The sequence below is a fragment of the Hibiscus syriacus genome, unplaced genomic scaffold (genome assembly GCF_006381635.1).
Source record: "Hibiscus syriacus cultivar Baekdansim isolate YM2019G1 unplaced genomic scaffold, ASM638163v2 tig00110831_pilon, whole genome shotgun sequence".
Classification (NCBI taxonomy): Eukaryota; Viridiplantae; Streptophyta; class Magnoliopsida; order Malvales; family Malvaceae; genus Hibiscus; species Hibiscus syriacus.
The window spans coordinates 5,646,674-5,665,363 of NW_024062882.1; the positions used below are offsets into that span (position 1 = coordinate 5,646,674).

Consider the following 18,690-nt stretch of genomic DNA (forward strand, 5'->3'; position numbering starts at 1 on the left):
TAGCAGGGACCAAATGTGTGATTATATCAAAATATTTAACTGTTGTTAACGGCAGTTAACTCGGGATGACCATATCTTAATTAAATAAAAACGAAAGTGATTATATCTTATTTTTTTGAAATCAGTGACTAAAAGTGGACAAAATACAAAGATAAGTGATCATCTGTGTAGTTAACCCTAAAATATAAATCCAATGTTTCTTTCGAGATTTAACAATATAACCGACCAAAAAGTCTTCGCACAAACTCTTAACATTTTTACTTGTTCTCTCTGATGAATTCGATGTCATAAGGCAAACTGGGAAGCAAAGTAATCGACATGTAAGCCAATATATATATATGATGTTTCTTCTGCGAAGTATCCCAGCACCCTTCTTGACCGCTGCAAAGAGACGACCTTTTCTATGTTATTTTAACTTTTAACAATCAAACAAACAAAAGCGAGAAAAAGAATACAAACAAACAAGATTTCGACTTCTTAAGTATAATAGTTTATGCGAAATTTCCTGTTATATTTTTTAATTTTATATTCTTATAGTCGACAAAGCCCCTTTGTGTATTTATACATAGGCATATTCATGAAGTCCATGAACAAGTGAAGAAGAATAAAGCTGTCCCAAAGTGGAGGAGGAAGGGCCCATGTCAAAAATATTTTGTGTTGTGTTTGTTTGTTCTTTGTTTGAGTGGTGGGGGGAGGATGGATGAATTTGGAGAAACGAAGAAGAAGGTGGATGTGGGTGTAATTCTTGATCTAAATTCACTGGTTGGATCAGTGGCGAACGCATGCATTCCCATGGCCATCTCAGACTTCTATGCTGCTCATCCTAATTTCAGGACCAGATTGTCTCTGCACGTTAGGAGCTCCGATGATGTTCTTGCTGCTGCTTTTACAGGTTTTTCTTTTATTTTGGAAACTATTTCATGAACCATGTTCATAGTGTTATTCATAGTATTCGTCGATAAAAATGATTTATTTTATATTTTTATCATATCACTAATTTATGGGGAGTTCTTCGGTACAGCAGTCTAATATAAGACTAAAGAAATGAACTACCTAAAATGTTAACTTTTTAACATTTTCAATTCAATCTAAAATATTATGAAAAATGTAACATTTTCGGGGAACCTAAAATGTTACAAAGAATATTCGTATCCGAAAAAAATTAAGAAAAAATTAATCTTTTATGTTACGCGTAACCTAAAATGTTATATTTATTTATAACATTTTAGATTGTGTCTTTACTTAACCTTATAATAGATTGTTGCCCCGTAGAATCACCCCTAATTTATTCATAATTAACGTTCAATTATCCATTTTCATAGTCAACAATATCTAGAGCAAATAAATAAGATCTCTCTCTTGATACTTCTCCTCTCTTTTAAATTATGGATTCAATATTTATTATGAGTAAATTCCTCTCCCTCTTCCACTAGATAGACAGGCCTATAATGAACCGAACGAATACGAACAATAGTATATTCATATTCGTCCGTTTAACTTTAACCGAACAAACGAACGAACATGAACAATTAAACAAACATAATTTATTGTTCGTATTCATTCGGATAAATTTCGTGTTCGTTAATGCTAGTTCGTTAGAATGATAAATGAACGTAAATGAATACAAACAAACGAACATAAATAAACGTAAACAAACATAAAGGAACAAACATAAAATTAATTGAGTTTCTATTTGAGAAGAGTTTTTTTTTCTTTCCAAATAATTTTAGGATTTTTATTTTCTTTAATTGAGTTGAGTATTTTTATTTGGGTTTAAAATTAATTGGATTTTAAAATATTAATTGTTTAAGGTTAAAATTTATTCGGTCTTAATATTTGAAACAAGTCAAGAGATTGAGTTGAATATAAACGAACAAACATAAACGAACGAACATAAATGAATGAACATAAACGAATAAATAATCGAACGTTCACGAATGTAAACAAACAAACGAGCCATTTGTTCATGTTCGTTCGTTTAATTAAATGAACATAAAATATTGTTTATGTTCGTTCTTTTAATGAATAAATGAATATAAATAAACTTTCCGCTGAATAGTTCACGAACAGTTCGCTGAACGTTCAGTTCGTTTACAGGCCTATATATAGAAATTGTTCAAAAAGAATTATCCACTTCTATATTCACATAGAAAAAAAATGAAGTTTTATGTTTAAAAAATTATATGAAAAGAAAATAAAAAAGATAAATTTTATTGATTAGAAACATGAATAATAACGACGTGGTAGACAACTCTTGGCATATACCTTCACCCTTTAGTTCGTTTATTATAATTTGATATTTTTAGTTTCTTAGATCAATAGAATATCGGTTATATCTTCTTATATCTTCACAAAATAAAGAAAATGATGTGTTTTGATAATATTGATTACATTTTATTACTTAAGTTGTATTTAAAGTATTTTTGAACTAAACAATGAAAATAATAAGTTTGACAAAGTTTAATTATATTTTTATAATTTATTAATAAAATATAAAATTAATTATTCAATGTAATAGAATATGCTTTCGTTCTATAATATTTTATTTTTGAGTTTTCACTTATGATTTCGAAAATGTCTAAGATGGCTCTATCTGGCGTTATTAATGAACAAGTTTAGTTGAAAACGTCACCCTTAGACATATATAATACTCTGCCTAAATTAATCAGTTAATAGGTTAATTTTGACTGATGACATATTAAAAAGAATTTTATAACTTTGAAGTATTGTATCTAAACGTTGACTTACAAATAATTTAAAAGCAATATTTTAGAGTAAACAATTATAATAAATTTATTCTCATATTTATATTAACAATATTATTTTATTTTAAAAATAATTAGACAATCATTTAATTATTTATAAAAGGTAAATAATTGTAGTATAATTAATTTCTCCTATTGATCATCTATACCATATCCAAATTGCAGCACTAGAGTTGATTAATAAGGAGGAAGTTAATGCCATAATCGGTCCCCAAACGTCAATGCAAGCTAGAGTTGTAATGGATATCGGCCAAAAGGCTCAAGTTCCCATCATTTCATCTTCAGCAACGAGTCCCTCACTCTCCACAACCCAGAACCCTTTCTTCGTTCGAACAGCCTTAGACGATAGCTCGCAAGCGAAAGCCATCGCCGCCATCATTCATGCGTATGAATGGCACGAAGTAGTCCTCCTCTACGAAAACACCGAATACGGAAGCGGTTTAATCCCCTACCTGTCAGACGAGTTTCAACGGTTCGACATACGTGTGAGTTCGAGGTTTTCCGTCTCCACAAACTACAGTAACTTGACCATCTTAAAGATGCTCAACAACGTAATGGCGATGCAGACGAGAGTTATTGTGGTACATATGACATCTTCGTTAGGGTCCAAACTCTTTTTCCTTGCAAAAGAAGCAACCATGATTAGTGAAGGATATGTTTGGATCATTACAGATGGACTATCGAATTTGTTGGATCCGATGGGAGCCGAAATCATCGGTTCGATGCAAGGTGTGTTGGGAATAAGGCCATACATACCACAGTCTAAACGCCTGGAGAAGTTTAAAAAGAAATGGAAACGTGGGATTCACTCTAGTTCGACCAAACTAAACATTTATGGGTATTGGGCATATGATACCGTTTGGGCACTAGCTAAGTCTGTCGAAATGGTTCCACATAAGAGTTCTGGTGTTACGAGACGAAGTAACCGGAGAAATGCAAGTCAGATTCCTGAAATAAGAGTTTCTGCAGTAGGTCGGTCGATCCGAAATGAGATAGTGAAAAAGAAATTTAAAGGTCTCAGTGGAGATTTCAGTTTGGTTAGGGGACAGTTGCAGTCTTCAGCTTTTGAAATCATCAACGTGGTAGATAAAATGGAAAAAGTTATAGGGTATTGGACCGTTGAGAATGGATTGACAGCAGAACTAGGCAAACCTGTGAAGGCAACATATTCGACCTCATATCATGAACTTAAACCACCTATCTGGCCGGGAAACACGAAAGCTAAGCCCAGAGGTTGGACGATACTGGTTGTTGGTAAGAAATTAAGGATTGAGGTCCCTGTGAAACCTGGCTTTGATGCATATTTGAAAGTGAATCGCGACCCTTACACTGATGAGTTCATCGTAATGGGGTTCTCTTATGATGTGTTCAAGGAGGCATTAGCGATTTTACCTTTTCCCATTGGTAACGACACAAGTTCAGGAACATACAACGAGCTTCTTTACGACGTCAAACTTCAGGTGCCTGGCCTAATATTTAACCCGAATCTCGACCTATTTTTCCATTTATTTCGACACTAACTGATAGCCTACTCTTTGTGGTGGTGTAGAAATTTGATGCTGCAGTGGGAGATATAACAATTCTGGCAAATCGATCTCGATACGTAGATTTTACATTGCCTTACTTGCAATCACATGTGTCCATGGTTGTGAAAAGAAAAGATGATGGGAGAAAGAATATGTGGATATTCTTAAAGCCTCTGAGTTGGGATCTTTGGTTAACAACAGGGGTAGCATTCATCTGCACAGGCTTAGTAGTGTGGGTTTTGGAACACCGAATCAACAACGAGTTTGGGGGTTCGGCACGGCAACAAGTCGGAACGGTTTTTGGTTCTCCTTTTCAACTCTAGTGTTTGCTCATAGTAAGTGATGTCTCTTCCATCTAATTGTGAATAAATTGAAGTTTCTTCTTTGTCAAGCAACGTCATTTGTCTGGTTTCAGGGGAGAAGATCATAAGCAATCTGTCAAGAGTCGTGCTGATTATATGGATATTCGTGGTACTCATCCTCACCCAAAGTTACACTGCAAGTCTGGCCTCGATGCTAACCGTGCAACGACTGCAACCGGCAGTAGTAGACGTCAATGAGCTAAAAAAGAACGGCGATTTTGTAGGATACGAGACCGGTTCCTTTGTGAAAGACCTTTTGGTAAAGCAATTGGACTTAGATGAGTCTAAGTTGAAGAACTATGGTACTGCAGAGGAGTTTGACGAAGCATTATCAAAGGGAAGCCAAAATGGTGGTGTCGGTGCGATTTTCGGAGCACAGCACTGTGTCGAGCTTTTTCTTGCCAAGTACTGCAACAAATATATGACAGCCGGACCGACCTACAAAACCGACGGACTTGGTTTCGTTAGTCACTTCCGACCCTACTCTTGAATATGTGATTAGAAAGTTACAATTGTTAATCATACTTGATTTTCATTTAACAAATGAAAAACTTGGTTTTTCTTTGCCTAGGCCTTCCCACAAGGATCTCCTCTAGTGGCCTACATATCCAGGGCAATCTTGAGTGTGACTGAAAACAAATTAAAAATGGATGCTTTGGAACAAAAATACTTTTCACAACTAAAACCTTGTCAAATCGGCAGCGAACGAACTACGATTTCGTCCGATAGTCTCGGCTTGTACAGCTTCGGGGGTCTCTTCATCATTACGGCGGTTGCTTCAGTGTGTTCACTCATCATTTACTTCACTGAATTTCTGCAATCTCATTGGAACGCAGCCCACACCGTGCATGACAGTTCGGTTTGGTCTAGAATTAGTGAATTGGTAAAGTATTTTGATGGCCAATCTCCTCCACAAAGTGTCGTAGCTTTGGCTAATGACGGGCATGAAGGTGCCGATGCTGTTGTTGGTGACAATATTCCTCCGAGTAGCTCTAATTTGTGACGTACATATAATTAGTATTTGCTAATTGATAGAACAAGAACTAATTGATTAACACAAATAATGGATTGTAATGTATAGTAATTTAGATAATTTTGTCCAGTTCATATATTTTTAGGTTTCTTTGAAGGGAAGAGAGAATGTATCGTTCTAAATTTGATCTATTATAAGATGAATTTATGATGTTATATTGAGTTTTCCAAACAATCACCAAATTTAAAATCTTTTTGGTATAACTTCAAGTCATAATTTCGATATATTAAAGTAAGACATTCATAACAATTTGTAAAATATTTGTACAAAAACTTGAACTTCATGACGGCACAGTAAATAGCATTGTACTCTAATGAAGTGAGGTTGAAAATTTTGTTCCGACGATGCTCCTCAAACAAGTTCATAAAATTAATTTGTGAATGAAAACATTCAAACGTTAAGCTTTACAAAGTTTAGTGGTACACATTTACTTGCAATTTGTAAACGAAAACATACTAGGAAGTATAAGAAGAGAAATATAAGTTTAAGCATACATTTCAATCAGTTTGTTACTGTTCGCTTTTTGCTTCTTTTCTGTTTTTTAATTCGCTGATTTTATTTTCTCCATGGGTGATTTGGAGGAGGCTCTGAATAATCTTGATCTCCATAGGTAACGAATGGTTTTACTTACGCAACATTTCAATATGAAAAACTGAAAATGTTTTGTTTCCTCTATGGTAAACTAGGTCACAGGGAGGGCTTCTGTCAGTTGCGGGTTCTCAAGCCAAAACAGGAATTGGTTTTGCAGTGGGATGCTTTACTTTGGGCACCAACAAGACGTCGTTCCCTTGTTTCTAGTCCTTGGCTTAAGGAGGAAGGGAGTGAGGGGATCTTCAATTCGAGTGCGAGAGATTCCAGAAGTGTGGGGAAGTTGGGTCTACTGCTGGAATTGAGGGATGAAAATTATCCCTGGTTGGTCTATCACACAATCTGAAGGTGAAATCGGGTGTTCATGAACGTCTAAATGGGGTGAGTGCTGCTGATGTGGAAATGGTTATTGTGGAGGAAGAAAATCCCATAAATGAACCAAAGAATGCGAAGAGGCTGAGGAGTCTTCAAGCAAGTTTGAATATGCAAAAAGAGAACAGTTTGGTGATTCCAAATGATAACATATCGGCAGGCCTGATTGATCAGGCCAATCGAACACAATGAAGCTATAAGTTGGAATGTCTGGGGATTAGCCCGGACAGTTCGTTGTATCCGGCACCTGCTGAGAGGCAATAATCCCACTATAGTTTTTTTTATGGAAACAAAGCTACAAAAATCAAGAATGAAGAAGGTTCGAAGGTTTTGTGAAATTTCGAATGGTATATAGGTTGATGCTTATGGGACTCGAGGAGGTTTGTATATGATGTGGAAGAATTATTGGCCGATTACTTTACGTTCCTTTTCTTGTTCTCATACTGATGTTTTTATTCGTGATAATGAGGATGGTTCAACATGGAGATGCACCGGGTTTTATGGTGCCCCGGAGGAGATTATGTTAAAAGAGGTGTAATTACAGAAAACGTGCTCCATCTCATTCATTATTCTTAAAATAAAGTTTACAAGACTAAATCCTTTATATACAGCCCACCAACCGTTACAAGCCTAACTAACAATCTAACTAATTAATAACAGCAACTAACTAATTATCAACAGCATAACTAATCAAATAACAGAAAACTAACACTCCCCCTCAAGTTGGTGGTTAAAGATGTTGATTAACCCCAACTTGGAACTCAAATATTCATGCTGTTGAACTCCCAAAGCTTTTGTTAGAATGTATGTTTGCTGGTCTGTTGTCTTCACATACTCTGTTTTAATTATTCCTTCTTGAATTTTTTTCTCGAACAAAATGGCAGTCAATTTCAATGTGCTTTGTTCTTTCGTGGAAAACTGGATTTGCTGCTATTTGAAGAGCTTCCTTGTTATCACACATCAACTTTACTGGTCCTGTGTTGTTAAACCCAAGCTCATTCAGTAAGCCTGTTAACCACACTATTTCTGCAGCAGTCATTGCCATACTGCGATACTCTGCCTCTGCAGATGACCTTGCAATTGTGTTTTGTTTCTTGGACTTCCAAGATAGCAAAGAGTCTCCCATTTTCACACAAAACCAGTTACTGACCTCCTCGTCATTGGGCAAGTTGCCCAATCTGAATCACAAAAGGCTTGAAGTTGGCATTGACTTCCTGCACTAAGCAACACTCCTTGACCTGGACTGCTTTTGATATACCTGACCACCCTCAAAGCTGCATCCAAATATAATTTCCTTGGTTGTTGCATGAATTGACTCAATAATTGTACTGAATAAGCAATATCAGTCCTTGTGTTGGCAAGGTAAATCAATTTCCCAATCAATCTTTGATAACTTGTCTTGTCCTTTAACAGCTCGTCTTCAGAAGTCAACCTCTTATTTTATTCCAAAGGAGTTGCGGCAGGCCTTGCACCCCCCAATCCAGTTTCTTCAATTAACTCCAATGCATACTTCCTTTGACTTATAATTATTCCCTTTGCTGATCTTAATATTTCTAAGCCAAGGAAATACCTTAATTCACCAAGATCTTTCATTTTGAAATTTTTATTCAAAATTCCTTTGAGTTCTTCAATCAACCCATTGCCATTTCCAGTTATCAAAAGATCATACACATATATGAGCATTATGACTACTTTGCTTCCTTGTGACTTAGTAAACAATGAGTAGTCAAACTTGCTTTGAGAATAACCTGCCAACAGAAGAGCCTCTATGAGTTTCATGTTCCACTGCCTTGAAGCCTGCTTTAATCCATACAAGGATTTTTGCAGTCTGCACACCCTGGTCTCCCCCTGACTGCAAAATACTTCAGGTAAGGACATGTATACCTCCTCAACTAAATCACCCTGAAGGAAAGCATTGTAGACGTCCATCTGAAAGAGAGGCCATTGATGAATAGAAACAAGGGCCAAGACTGTTCTAACAGTGACCATTTTTGCCACAGGTGAGAAGGTCTCAACATAATCAACCCCTTTCTCTTTGAGTGTATCCTTTAACAACAAGACGAGCTTTAAACCTCTCCACTTCTCCATTCAAATTATATTTGATGCGATACACCCATTTACTTCCAATGGGAGTTTTATTAGAAGGCAGGGGAACCAATGACCAGGTATTATTAGATTTCAAAGCTAAAATCTCCTCATTCATGGCTTTAATCCATTCAGGGTTTTTAACAGCTTCAGTATAGGTCTTTGGCTCAACCAAATGAGATATAGAAGAAAGGTAAAGTTGAGTTTTAGCAGGAAGACGATAATAAGAAAGAAAGTTAGAGATTGGATAAGTACCTGGAAGAGAGGAAGATTGGTAGGACTGCACATAATCATGTAACCAAGAAGGCTGTTTTTTGACCTTAGTAGACTGCCTAGGGGGAATAAGAATGCTACTTGATGAAGAGCCATCAGAAAGAATGGGTTGAGGTGAAGGTTGAGGTAAAATGGAATCATATGTTGAAGCTTGAGGTGATGCAGAATGAGGTGAAGAACCAGAAGGTATAAAAGATTGGGTGTGAGAAGGCATAATCAGAAAATCAGAGTCAAAAATTTCTTGAATATGAAAAAATAGAGAAGAAGAAGAAATGGGAAATTGGAAAGGAAAAATGTCCTCATGGAACTTAACATCTCTATTAACAAAAAAGGTTTTTTTGTCAAGATTGAACAGTAAGTAGCCTTTTTGAGTGGCTGAATAACCCATGAAGACAGAAGGTATTGCTTTTGGGGAAAACTTATACTTGTAATTTGGTTGGGTGGCATAACATAAACAACCAAAACTCTCATATGAGACAAATTGGGAGGTTTACCATGAAGAACTTCAAAAGGGCTTTTTCCAGCTAAAGAAGAAGAAGGCAGCCTGTTAATGATATAACAGGCTGTGGTGACACATTTCCCCCAAAACTTAACAGGAACTTAGGAATGAAATTTGAGGGCTCTAGCTACCTCTAACAAATGCTTTTGTTTTCTTTCAGCAATGCCATTTTGATGAGGAGTATGAACACATGAACTTTGATGAACAATACCCAATGAAGAAAAAAAAAGGAAAACACTCATTAGCAAAAAACTCAGAACCATTGTCACTTCTAATGTACTTGATTGTGACTGAAAAATGATTTTTTACATAGGCAAAGAATTATTTTAAAGAAATGATTGCATCACTCTTAAGCCTCAACAAAAAAATCCAAGACATCCTTGTGTGGTCATCAACAATGGTGAAAAAAGATCTATAACCACTATGAGTGGAAATCCTATAGGGTCCCCATAGATCAATATGTACCAAATCAAAAGGTGCAGAAGCTCTAGAAGTACTGTGTGGAAAAGGTAACCTAGATTGTTTAGCAAGAGGACAAATTGAGCATTTAAGGACACAGTCAGCATAAAATTTATGAGATTGTAAATATGAAATTTTATGTAAACTAGAGAAAGATGAGTGTCCTAAACGAGCATGCCAAAGTTTTGTATTATTGATAGTTGAAAGATTCATACAATTTGAAGAGCCCAAGGAATTACAGTGATTAACAGAAAAAATACCAGAATCAAAAGTTGAAGAATCAAAAAAAATACAGCCCACGAGACTCCCTACCAATCCCCTTCATCTTTCCAGTGGATAGATCCTGTAAAATGCAGAAGTCAGGGTAAAATGAAACATTACAATTAAGCTCTTTGATCAGCTTAGAAACAGACAAAACGTTATGTGCAAAATCTGGAATAAACAGGACATTTTTAAGGGAATTGTTCTGGTCAAGAGAAAAAGAACCTGTATATGTTATGGGGGCTATTTGATCATTAGGTAAGTATACAAATATAGAGGTTGATGTGCAAGGAACTGGAGATACTAGTTTTTGAAAATCTGATAACATATGGTCAGTGGCCCCTGAGTCTAATATCCAATTGAAAGAAAGACTAGTGGTGGCAGAGTTAATACCTGCAATATTTGCTGCTGCAGCTAGCATTGTATCCACAGAAGGTGCCTTGTTCAAGAGATGAAGTATTTGATCATATTGAGCCTTTGTAAACATAGGAACACTGGAGACAATATCTGGCTATGGCTCAAATTTGTCTGGTTGTGAGAACCAAGAGGAGACCGAGTAGAGGGCAAAGCAACCTGGCCACCTTTCTTCTTTGAGAACTTAAAATTGGCAGGAAATCCAATCAACCGGTAGCAATTCTCACGTTTATGCTCGCGAACTTTGCAATAGTCACACACACCAGAAAATCTTTTTTTATCAGCATTCCCAACGGAGGTGGAGTACAAAGCCGAGACCTCAGAAATTGGAGAAAGGGAAGAAGAGTGAATCCTCTGTGATTCCTCCTGAACCAGCATCAAATACGCCATGTTCACAGTCAACAATGGCTGCATGAGTAGAATTTGGCTCCGCACAGCAGTGTATGTCTCGTTGAGACCTATGAGAAATTGAAATAATTTCTTATGTGCATAGTGAGCGATCGTGCGTTGTGAAAGAGCACAACCACAAGGGGAAATGGGAGCCAAGGCTTCATACTCATCCCAAAGTGATTTCAATCGAGTGAAATAGATTGAGATGGAGGAATCACCTTGATTCAGAAGCGCGATTTCTCGGTGAAGAAAGAAGGATCTGGAACCATCAACTTTGGCAAACCTCTCCCTCAAATCCTGCCAAACCGAGGCGGCACTCGATGCGAAAACAATCCCAGCGGAGAGCTCTTTGCTGACTTTATTAAGAATCCAAGACAGGACGAGAATGTTACACCTCTCCCATTTGGGATGTAAAGACTCATCGAAATCTTCTCGTCGGCAATCACCGGTGACAAAGCCCAATTTATTCTTCGCAAGTAGGGCAATCTTCATCGACCGGCTCCACACACCATAGTTCTCGATGCCGAGAAGCTGATGCGAAACAAGTAGGAATCCCGGTGCATCGGAGGCATGCAGGAACAGCGGGTGGTTGAAATCAAAGGCTGAATTCTCCATGGCTGCGGAGGAGAGAAAAGGAGAAGAGAAATCCCTAAATCAATTTTGACCAAACAAAGCAGAGTCAAGGAAAAAATTAGCTGACACATGATACCATGTTAAAAGAGGTGTAATTACAGAAAACGTGCTCCATCTCATTCATTATTCTTAAAATAAAGTTTACAATACTAAATCCTTTATATACAACCCACCAACCGTTATAAGCCTAACTAACAATCTAACTAATTAATAACAGCAATCTAACTAATTATCAACAGCCTAACTAATCAAATAACAGAAAACTAACAGATTAGAAGGCACGAATTTTGGGAGCTTCTGCGTTAGCTTAAAGATACCCCAGATATCTCGTGGCTTGTAATTGGGGATTTTAATGAGATCTTATACTCTTTTGAGAGGGAAGGGGGCATGGTGCATAATGTGAGGCAAATGGAAGCTTTCTGTTGTGCTATATAGGATTGCGGATTATCTTATGCGGGTTTTAAAAGTTCCTGGTTTACGTGGGAAAGTGGTCGAAGAGTTAAAACTAATATCCGGGAAAGATTGGATAGAGAGTTGGTTAATTCTGATTGGATTTAGTCGTTTCCCCGATATGGATAATCTAATATTCATCACTCTTTTTTAGATCATTGTCCGCTTCTAGTGGAGATGAATAATTCAATTAACATCAATAGGCGGTGACACTTCAAATTCGAAGCTTCGTGGTTACTGGAGGATCTGTTTGTTTATGTGGTTCAGAAATTATGGGATGTCAGTCTGGGTCTTAACTCCTAGTTTAAGGACATCTGTAAGAAAAAACGGTTAAGGACGAAGGATTTGAAAAATAGATTGGCCGATTTGGTGGAGTTGGAGCCCACAGACGAAATTATTGGGGAGATTTTAGACGCCAAACTTCAGTTAAACCTGGAGGTGGATAGGGCAGAGTTGTATTGGGAGCAACGCGCTAGAGTTAATTGGATAAAATATGGAGAATAATATTGCGTTTTTTCATCGATTTACATCCCAAAGGAAAAGGCGAAATCATATTAAATTTATGGACTCTGATGATAGCTCTCGCTATAAAGAAGACTGGGGCATGGAATCTGTTGCTCAGTAATATTTTACTGATTTGTTTTCTTCTTCTTCAACATCGACATATTATAGAATTTTGTATGGGATAGAGGCCCGTATGAGTCATGAGATGAATGAGCAGTTGTTAAGTTCGTTTACAATAGAGGAAGTTATGGTAGTAGTTAAGTTAAAGGCTCGAGAGAATATGGACTTGGAGCGTTGTTTTACCAACGTTTTTGGCACATAATTGGAGACGAAGTGGCCGATTATTGTATCGGTATTCTTGAAGGGTTGTTTGATATTGAGGAAGTAAACTACACCCATATTGTTCTTATTTCAAAAATTGAGTCTCCGAGGTCGATGAGTAATTTTAAGCCAATTAGTCTTTGCAACGCACTCTTCAAAATTGTTCCTAAAATGTTAGTTTTAGATTTCACGGGGTACTTACATTTTCATTGATGAAGCACAGAGAGCTTTTTTGCCAAGCAGGTTGATTTCAGATAATGTCATAGCTGCCTATAAAGTGTTACATTCTTTTGTTCGGAAGACAGAAAGGGTCGTACATGTTATTTTGCTTTAAAGCTTGATATGAGTAAGGCCTATGATAGGGTCGAATGACACTTCCTCTGGGACATCATTGGTTGATTGGGTTTTTCTTTCTGATGGATAGATATTATCAAGTGCTACGTTAGTTTTGTGTCTTACTCAATTATCATTAATGAACTAGTGGGTTATCATTTCAGACCATAGAGGGGTCTTCCTCAGGGGATCCTTTAAGTCCCTACTTGTTCTTGATTTACAGTGAGGGGATTTCTTCTTTGATTCGACAAACAAAGTCTTCGGGAGCTTTGAAGGGTATCAGAGTTAATAGGTATGTGCATGTACTTTCTCATTTGTTTTTTGTTGACGATAGTTTGATTTTTGGTGAGGCAACAGTAGGATGTGCGGCTAGGTTGAAGGACCTGTTGCGTGTCTATAGAGAGAGTTTGGGTTAACTTATTAATTTTGAGAAGTTGGGCATCTTTTTCAATTTGAATGTGGTTAATGAGAACCAAAGTGATGTTCGACGAATTTTTGAGGTGGAGAGTACTTCTAATCCTGAAAAGCACTTGGGTCTCCCGGTAATTGTAGGAAGGAATAAAAGAGGGTGTTTTTAATCTGAAGGAAAATTTTCAATCATGGATCCATAATTAGTGTATTCTCTTACTTTCACAGGGGAAAAAGGATTTTCATCAAGTATGTTCTCCAAGCTATCCTACTTTATGCTATGTCCTATGTTTTTGCTCCATAAGAGCTTGTGCAAAGAGCTAGAGGCTATTATGGCTTAGTTTTGGTGACAGAAGTCAGAGCAAAAATGTGGTATTCACTGGTGCATGTGGAAATATATTTGCTCGTTGAAAGAGGATAGATGTTTAGGTTTTCGGGACTTAGCTAAATTTAATATTACTCTTATGGAAAAGCAAGGTTGGTGGTTGTTAACGAATCCTAATTATCTTGTTAGTCTCCCCATCAGAGCGAAATATTACCCGAGTAAGGAATTTCTTGATTTAAGAATCGGGTCTCACCCATCTTACATATGACGGAGTATCTGGAGCTCGAAAGGCTTACATGAGAAATGTTTGCGATGGAAAATGGGGTCAGGAGAAGCGATCTTTATCTGGAACGACTTCTGGCTCTCAGGGCGATCTCCACAAAAAGTTCTAACTCATCCTATTGATTCGGTTTCACGTGTTTCAGATCTTATGTTGGAGGAGTCAATACAATGGAACGTGGAGCTTATCTCGACCATTTTTTTGGAGAAGGATAGGGACAAAATTTTGGTTATGCCTATGATAACTCAGTAAAAAGACTATGCTTTTTTTCTTTTTACTTAAGTTATTGTGTGTCTAAAAGTCGTTGTCATAATATTTTAGTTTCATTTAGTTGCATTTAGGTCATATGTGCATGTAGTGGATAAGTTTTGCCTAGGCAGGATTTATTTGGCATAACTGATACTACTGAGGAGGAAGGTTCTTTGTTGGTTGTGTTGATGTTGGATATAACTAAGGAAGAATTTATTTGCCGAGACAAAAACTATTTCTCAGGGCTAGAGGAACATAAAATGACGACAGTGAGGAACAAATTTATCTTACTGAAGCAAGATTTATCTTATAGATTTGACGTGGCTCATAACTACTGACGTCATTTACCCAGTTTCATCCTCACGTGCAATCATACCCTTCAAGAAAATTGACCACCTACAACCGCATTTCTATTCATAATATGGGTAAGTCAACGAGGGTATTTAGGGAATTTCTATGGACACAAAACCCTAAAATTCCCATTATAAATACCTCATTATAACAGCCTAAGAAAAAAAAAAGAATAGAGAGGATTTACCCTAGGCGTGAAGTAAGCAGCTGTAACACCTTATTTTCTACCGTTCCCTTACTCGATCGACCTTGATACCCTCCATAGTCGGACTTCATCGGAGCAACGGCTAGGTCCTCGATAGAGGCTTGCCATTGGAGCAGGCATGGTGGTGGTCAGAATGTCACAACAGAGCTCTGTTTGGGAGTGTTTCTTCCTAATTTCTTAATTTCTAATTCACTTAAAAGGGCTTATACTTAAAGTTTAACTCTTGGATGATATTTGCCGCACCATGAATTGCTTTACTTGGTGTTGGTTATGGTTTTGATGAAACGTTGTTTGATGTTTTTTAATGAAGAAGTTTTTTATGCTTAATATTGTTTTGTTTATCATTTTAATATTTTTCCTTGACACTGTAAGAGCTTTTGAGAGATTGCCTAGTGCCTAGACAAAACATTCCTAGACTTTCTAAGAACTTTCGAGAGATTATCATTCTTCTAGGAATAGATGCTTAATATTGAGAGAGTTAGGGAAGATCTACGTGAACAATAGGACTGATCCAGGATGGTGAAGTTCTAATTTGCATTAGAGATAAGGAGAGGGTTTCATTTGACTAAAAGGGTAGTTACTTGAGTAGGATAAGCAACAAATGCAGTTTACGCTGAGGGGTATCGTCACAACAACAGTTTGACAAACCAAGGGTTATAGTTCATGCCAAGTAGTATTGTTGTAGCAACCATTCTTGAATACTCCAGAAATCACGTCGGGCAATTTAAGTTTAGCACACTGATTCATTGTAGACGTAGGATAATTTTTCATCTTACCAAAACCAACCTAAGTGTTCCATAAAGAAGTCTGCATGTGTGAGGTTTCTCTGAATATATTGAACCCAACACTTTTAATTGCTTTAATAATTATGATTTGTTTACTTTTGCAAATTTTCCTTTCCTCAACTAAACTTTTATACACACCATATTTCACAATATTTCTTGCCTAGACAATAATTTCCCATTTGTTTATTTCTGTTAGTATTACTTGTTTTTGTTTCGACAAAGAATTTCAGGACTAGTTCGTGATACCTAGTTCTAGCTATAACAAAACATCAAAAATTCCCACCAATACCTGAGGAGACGATACTCTACTTACTACTATATTACTTGCATCGATTGAGTACACTTGCACGAATTTGTTTGCCTTAGCATATACTTTCCAAAGCAATCAAGTTTTCGCTGTTGCCGGGGATTGGCAACTGAAGGAATTTTGATAATTTTTGCCATAGCAAATTTTTATTTCTTGTCACATTTTATTTATTTAGTATAATGTGTTTATTTTTCTCATTTTCTTTTGAAGGTTTTTTTCTTTGCATGACCCTGAGATTTGGTAAACCATTGAGATCAAACAGTTATTCAGACAAAGGCGACGTAACCAATGTGCCAGAGATTATATGAATCGACTACAGTATCAAGCTGACAAGAATATGGGAGATTAGGTGGATCCCGATGTCGTGGCAAATAATATTTCTAGAGAGGCTGTAAGACCACGAGCAATAAGAGATCACTTGAATCCGATTCTTAACAATCTCAACCCTGGAATTATGGCACCTGAAATACATGCAACCCATTTTGAACTTAAACCAGTGATGCTCAATATGCTAAACTCCATCGGTCAATTTGGTGGCTCGCCTAATGAGGATGCTAGACAACATGTCCATGCATTCCTTGAAGTGTGCGATTAGTTCAGGCAACAAGGAGTGCATGAAGTTATGCTGAAGCATAAACTTTTCCCTTATTCTCTACGTGAACGGGTAAGAGCTTGCCTTAGTGGATTTCCTTCAGGATCAATAAAATATTGGGCTAACTTTTGCAAAAGTTTTCTGCTTCGCTACAACCCCCTAACATGCAAACCCAGTTCTGCAATAGCATTTAGAGTTTTCACCAAGACAATGAGGAATCTATGTACGAGTTTTGGGATAGATATAAAAGATTGATTCACAAGTGCACTAATCACGGATTCCACAACTGGAATTAAGTTGTGATGTTTTACAATGGAGTCAATGCACCCACTAGCATGATGTTAGAACCATCGGTAAATGAGACTTTTCTCGAAAAATCACCCGAGAAAGCCTTTGATATCCTCAATCGGATAGCCAATAATGACTATCAATTCCCTTCTACAAGGCTTGGAACCGGTAGAAGAATATCTTTGGTATATAAACTTGACAGTTAGGATTCAGTTTCTACCCAACTTTCTGCTATGACTAACATGCTTAAAAAATTGCAGCGTTCTAGTGACGTGAAAGAAGTCAAGGCAACTAACTCAACATGCATTTTATTTTGAGGAAACCATCATGAGAGTGAATGCCCAAAAAACCAGGAGTCTATCAATTTCGTGGGCAACTTTATTAGAAGCAATAAAAACAACCCCTATTTTAATACATACAATCCTGGATGGCGACAACCTCCAAATTTTTCGTGGGGTAATCAAGGGAATAACAATAACAATTATGCATGCACTTTTAACAGGCCGCAACAAAATGTTTATGAATAATCAAGGTCGCAACATCAACAGATGCCATGGCAAGGTAATAATAAAAGTAACACATCTTTTTCAAATTCAAACACTCTTGAAGCTTCATTGTAGGAATTTATAGCCTCAACAAAAGATTTCATGGCTTCAACAAAAACCTTGACACACGAACACTCATCAACAATCAATAATCAAGGAAATATGTTGCAAAGCTAAGCATCTATATTACAAAGCCATAGCTCGTAGTTGAGGGCATTGGAGAATCAAGTGGGACAAATTGCCATGGAATTACATTTGCACCCACAAGAAAGTCTCCCTAGCGACATTTAGGTCATTATACCTCAAGGAAAGGAGTAATGCAGTGCACTCACATTGAGGAGTGGTACTCAGATTAATCTTGAGGATAAGTTTGGGAGAGAGCAACTAGAAAATTTTAGCCAAAGCACTACATATGAAGAACTTGAAAATCAATATGAGATTGATGAACACGCAGAACTAGCTAAGGAGAAGAAAATGAATGAGGGTTCAACAAGTCAGCACACTAATGGTGAAAAATTATTTGCCAAGGCAAAAGTTGCTTCACCACCTGTAGCGGATGAAGTTAGACCTACACCACCTTTCCCTCAGTGGTTAAAGAAACATAATGACAAGAATCAGTTTAGAAAATTTGTTTATGTTCTTGATAGCTGCATATCAATGAGAAAGGTGGAAAGAATAGAAATTGTTGCCATGATTACAGAATGTTGTTCAACAATGAGTAAACTTCCTCCAAACCAAAAAGATACTGGTAGCTTTGTTATATTATGTTTCATCGGTGATAGATATATTGGAAGAGCTCTTTCTGACTTGGGGTCAAGCGTAAATCTGATGCCTAAGTCCATCTTTTTGAAACTTGGAATGTGTAGTGCTTGACCAACCACTGTGATTTTACAACTAGCTGACCGATCACATGTTTGTCCCAAAGGCAGAATTGAAGATGTAATTGTTAAGGTGGACAAGTTTTTCTTCCCAGTTAATTTCCTCATTTTAGACTGTGAAGCCGATGAAAATGCCCCTATTATATTTGGACATCCATTATTAGCCACAGTGTGTATTCTAATAGATATTGAGAAGGGAGAGTTCACGA

General features: G+C 36.9%; 2 protein-coding genes across 2 annotated transcripts; both read left to right on the plus strand.

Annotated features, from left to right (window-relative positions):
- The first annotated feature begins 693 nt into the window (after positions 1-693).
- Positions 694-6,838, plus strand: LOC120142884 (glutamate receptor 2.1-like). Its single transcript, XM_039157359.1, has 8 exons — positions 694-892; positions 2,931-4,225; positions 4,315-4,479; positions 4,512-4,626; positions 4,707-5,116; positions 5,225-5,639; positions 6,373-6,548; positions 6,623-6,838. Exons 1-8 carry the CDS (start codon positions 697-699, stop codon positions 6,836-6,838), a joined length of 2,988 nt encoding a protein of 995 aa, XP_039013290.1. The 5' UTR covers positions 694-696.
- A 10,773-nt stretch (positions 6,839-17,611) lies between these two features.
- LOC120142885 lies at positions 17,612-18,476 on the plus strand. The gene is made up of 2 exons (XM_039157360.1): positions 17,612-17,619; positions 17,927-18,476. Exons 1-2 carry the CDS (start codon positions 17,612-17,614, stop codon positions 18,474-18,476), a joined length of 558 nt encoding a protein of 185 aa, XP_039013291.1.
- The last annotated feature ends 214 nt before the right edge of the window (positions 18,477-18,690 follow it).

What these genes read in the sequence shown, in the direction of transcription:
- LOC120142884 (XM_039157359.1), top strand. Translation starts at nt 697, where the DNA reads ATGGATGAATTTGGAGAAACGAAGAAGAAGGTGGATGTGGGTGTAATT. An exon ending in TTTACGACGTCAAACTTCAG is followed by an intron (nt 4,226 to 4,314) that starts GTGCCTGGCCTA and finishes GTGGTGGTGTAG; the next exon opens with AAATTTGATGCTGCAGTGGG. An exon ending in AACTCTAGTGTTTGCTCATA is followed by an intron (nt 4,627 to 4,706) that starts GTAAGTGATGTC and finishes GTCTGGTTTCAG; the next exon opens with GGGAGAAGATCATAAGCAAT.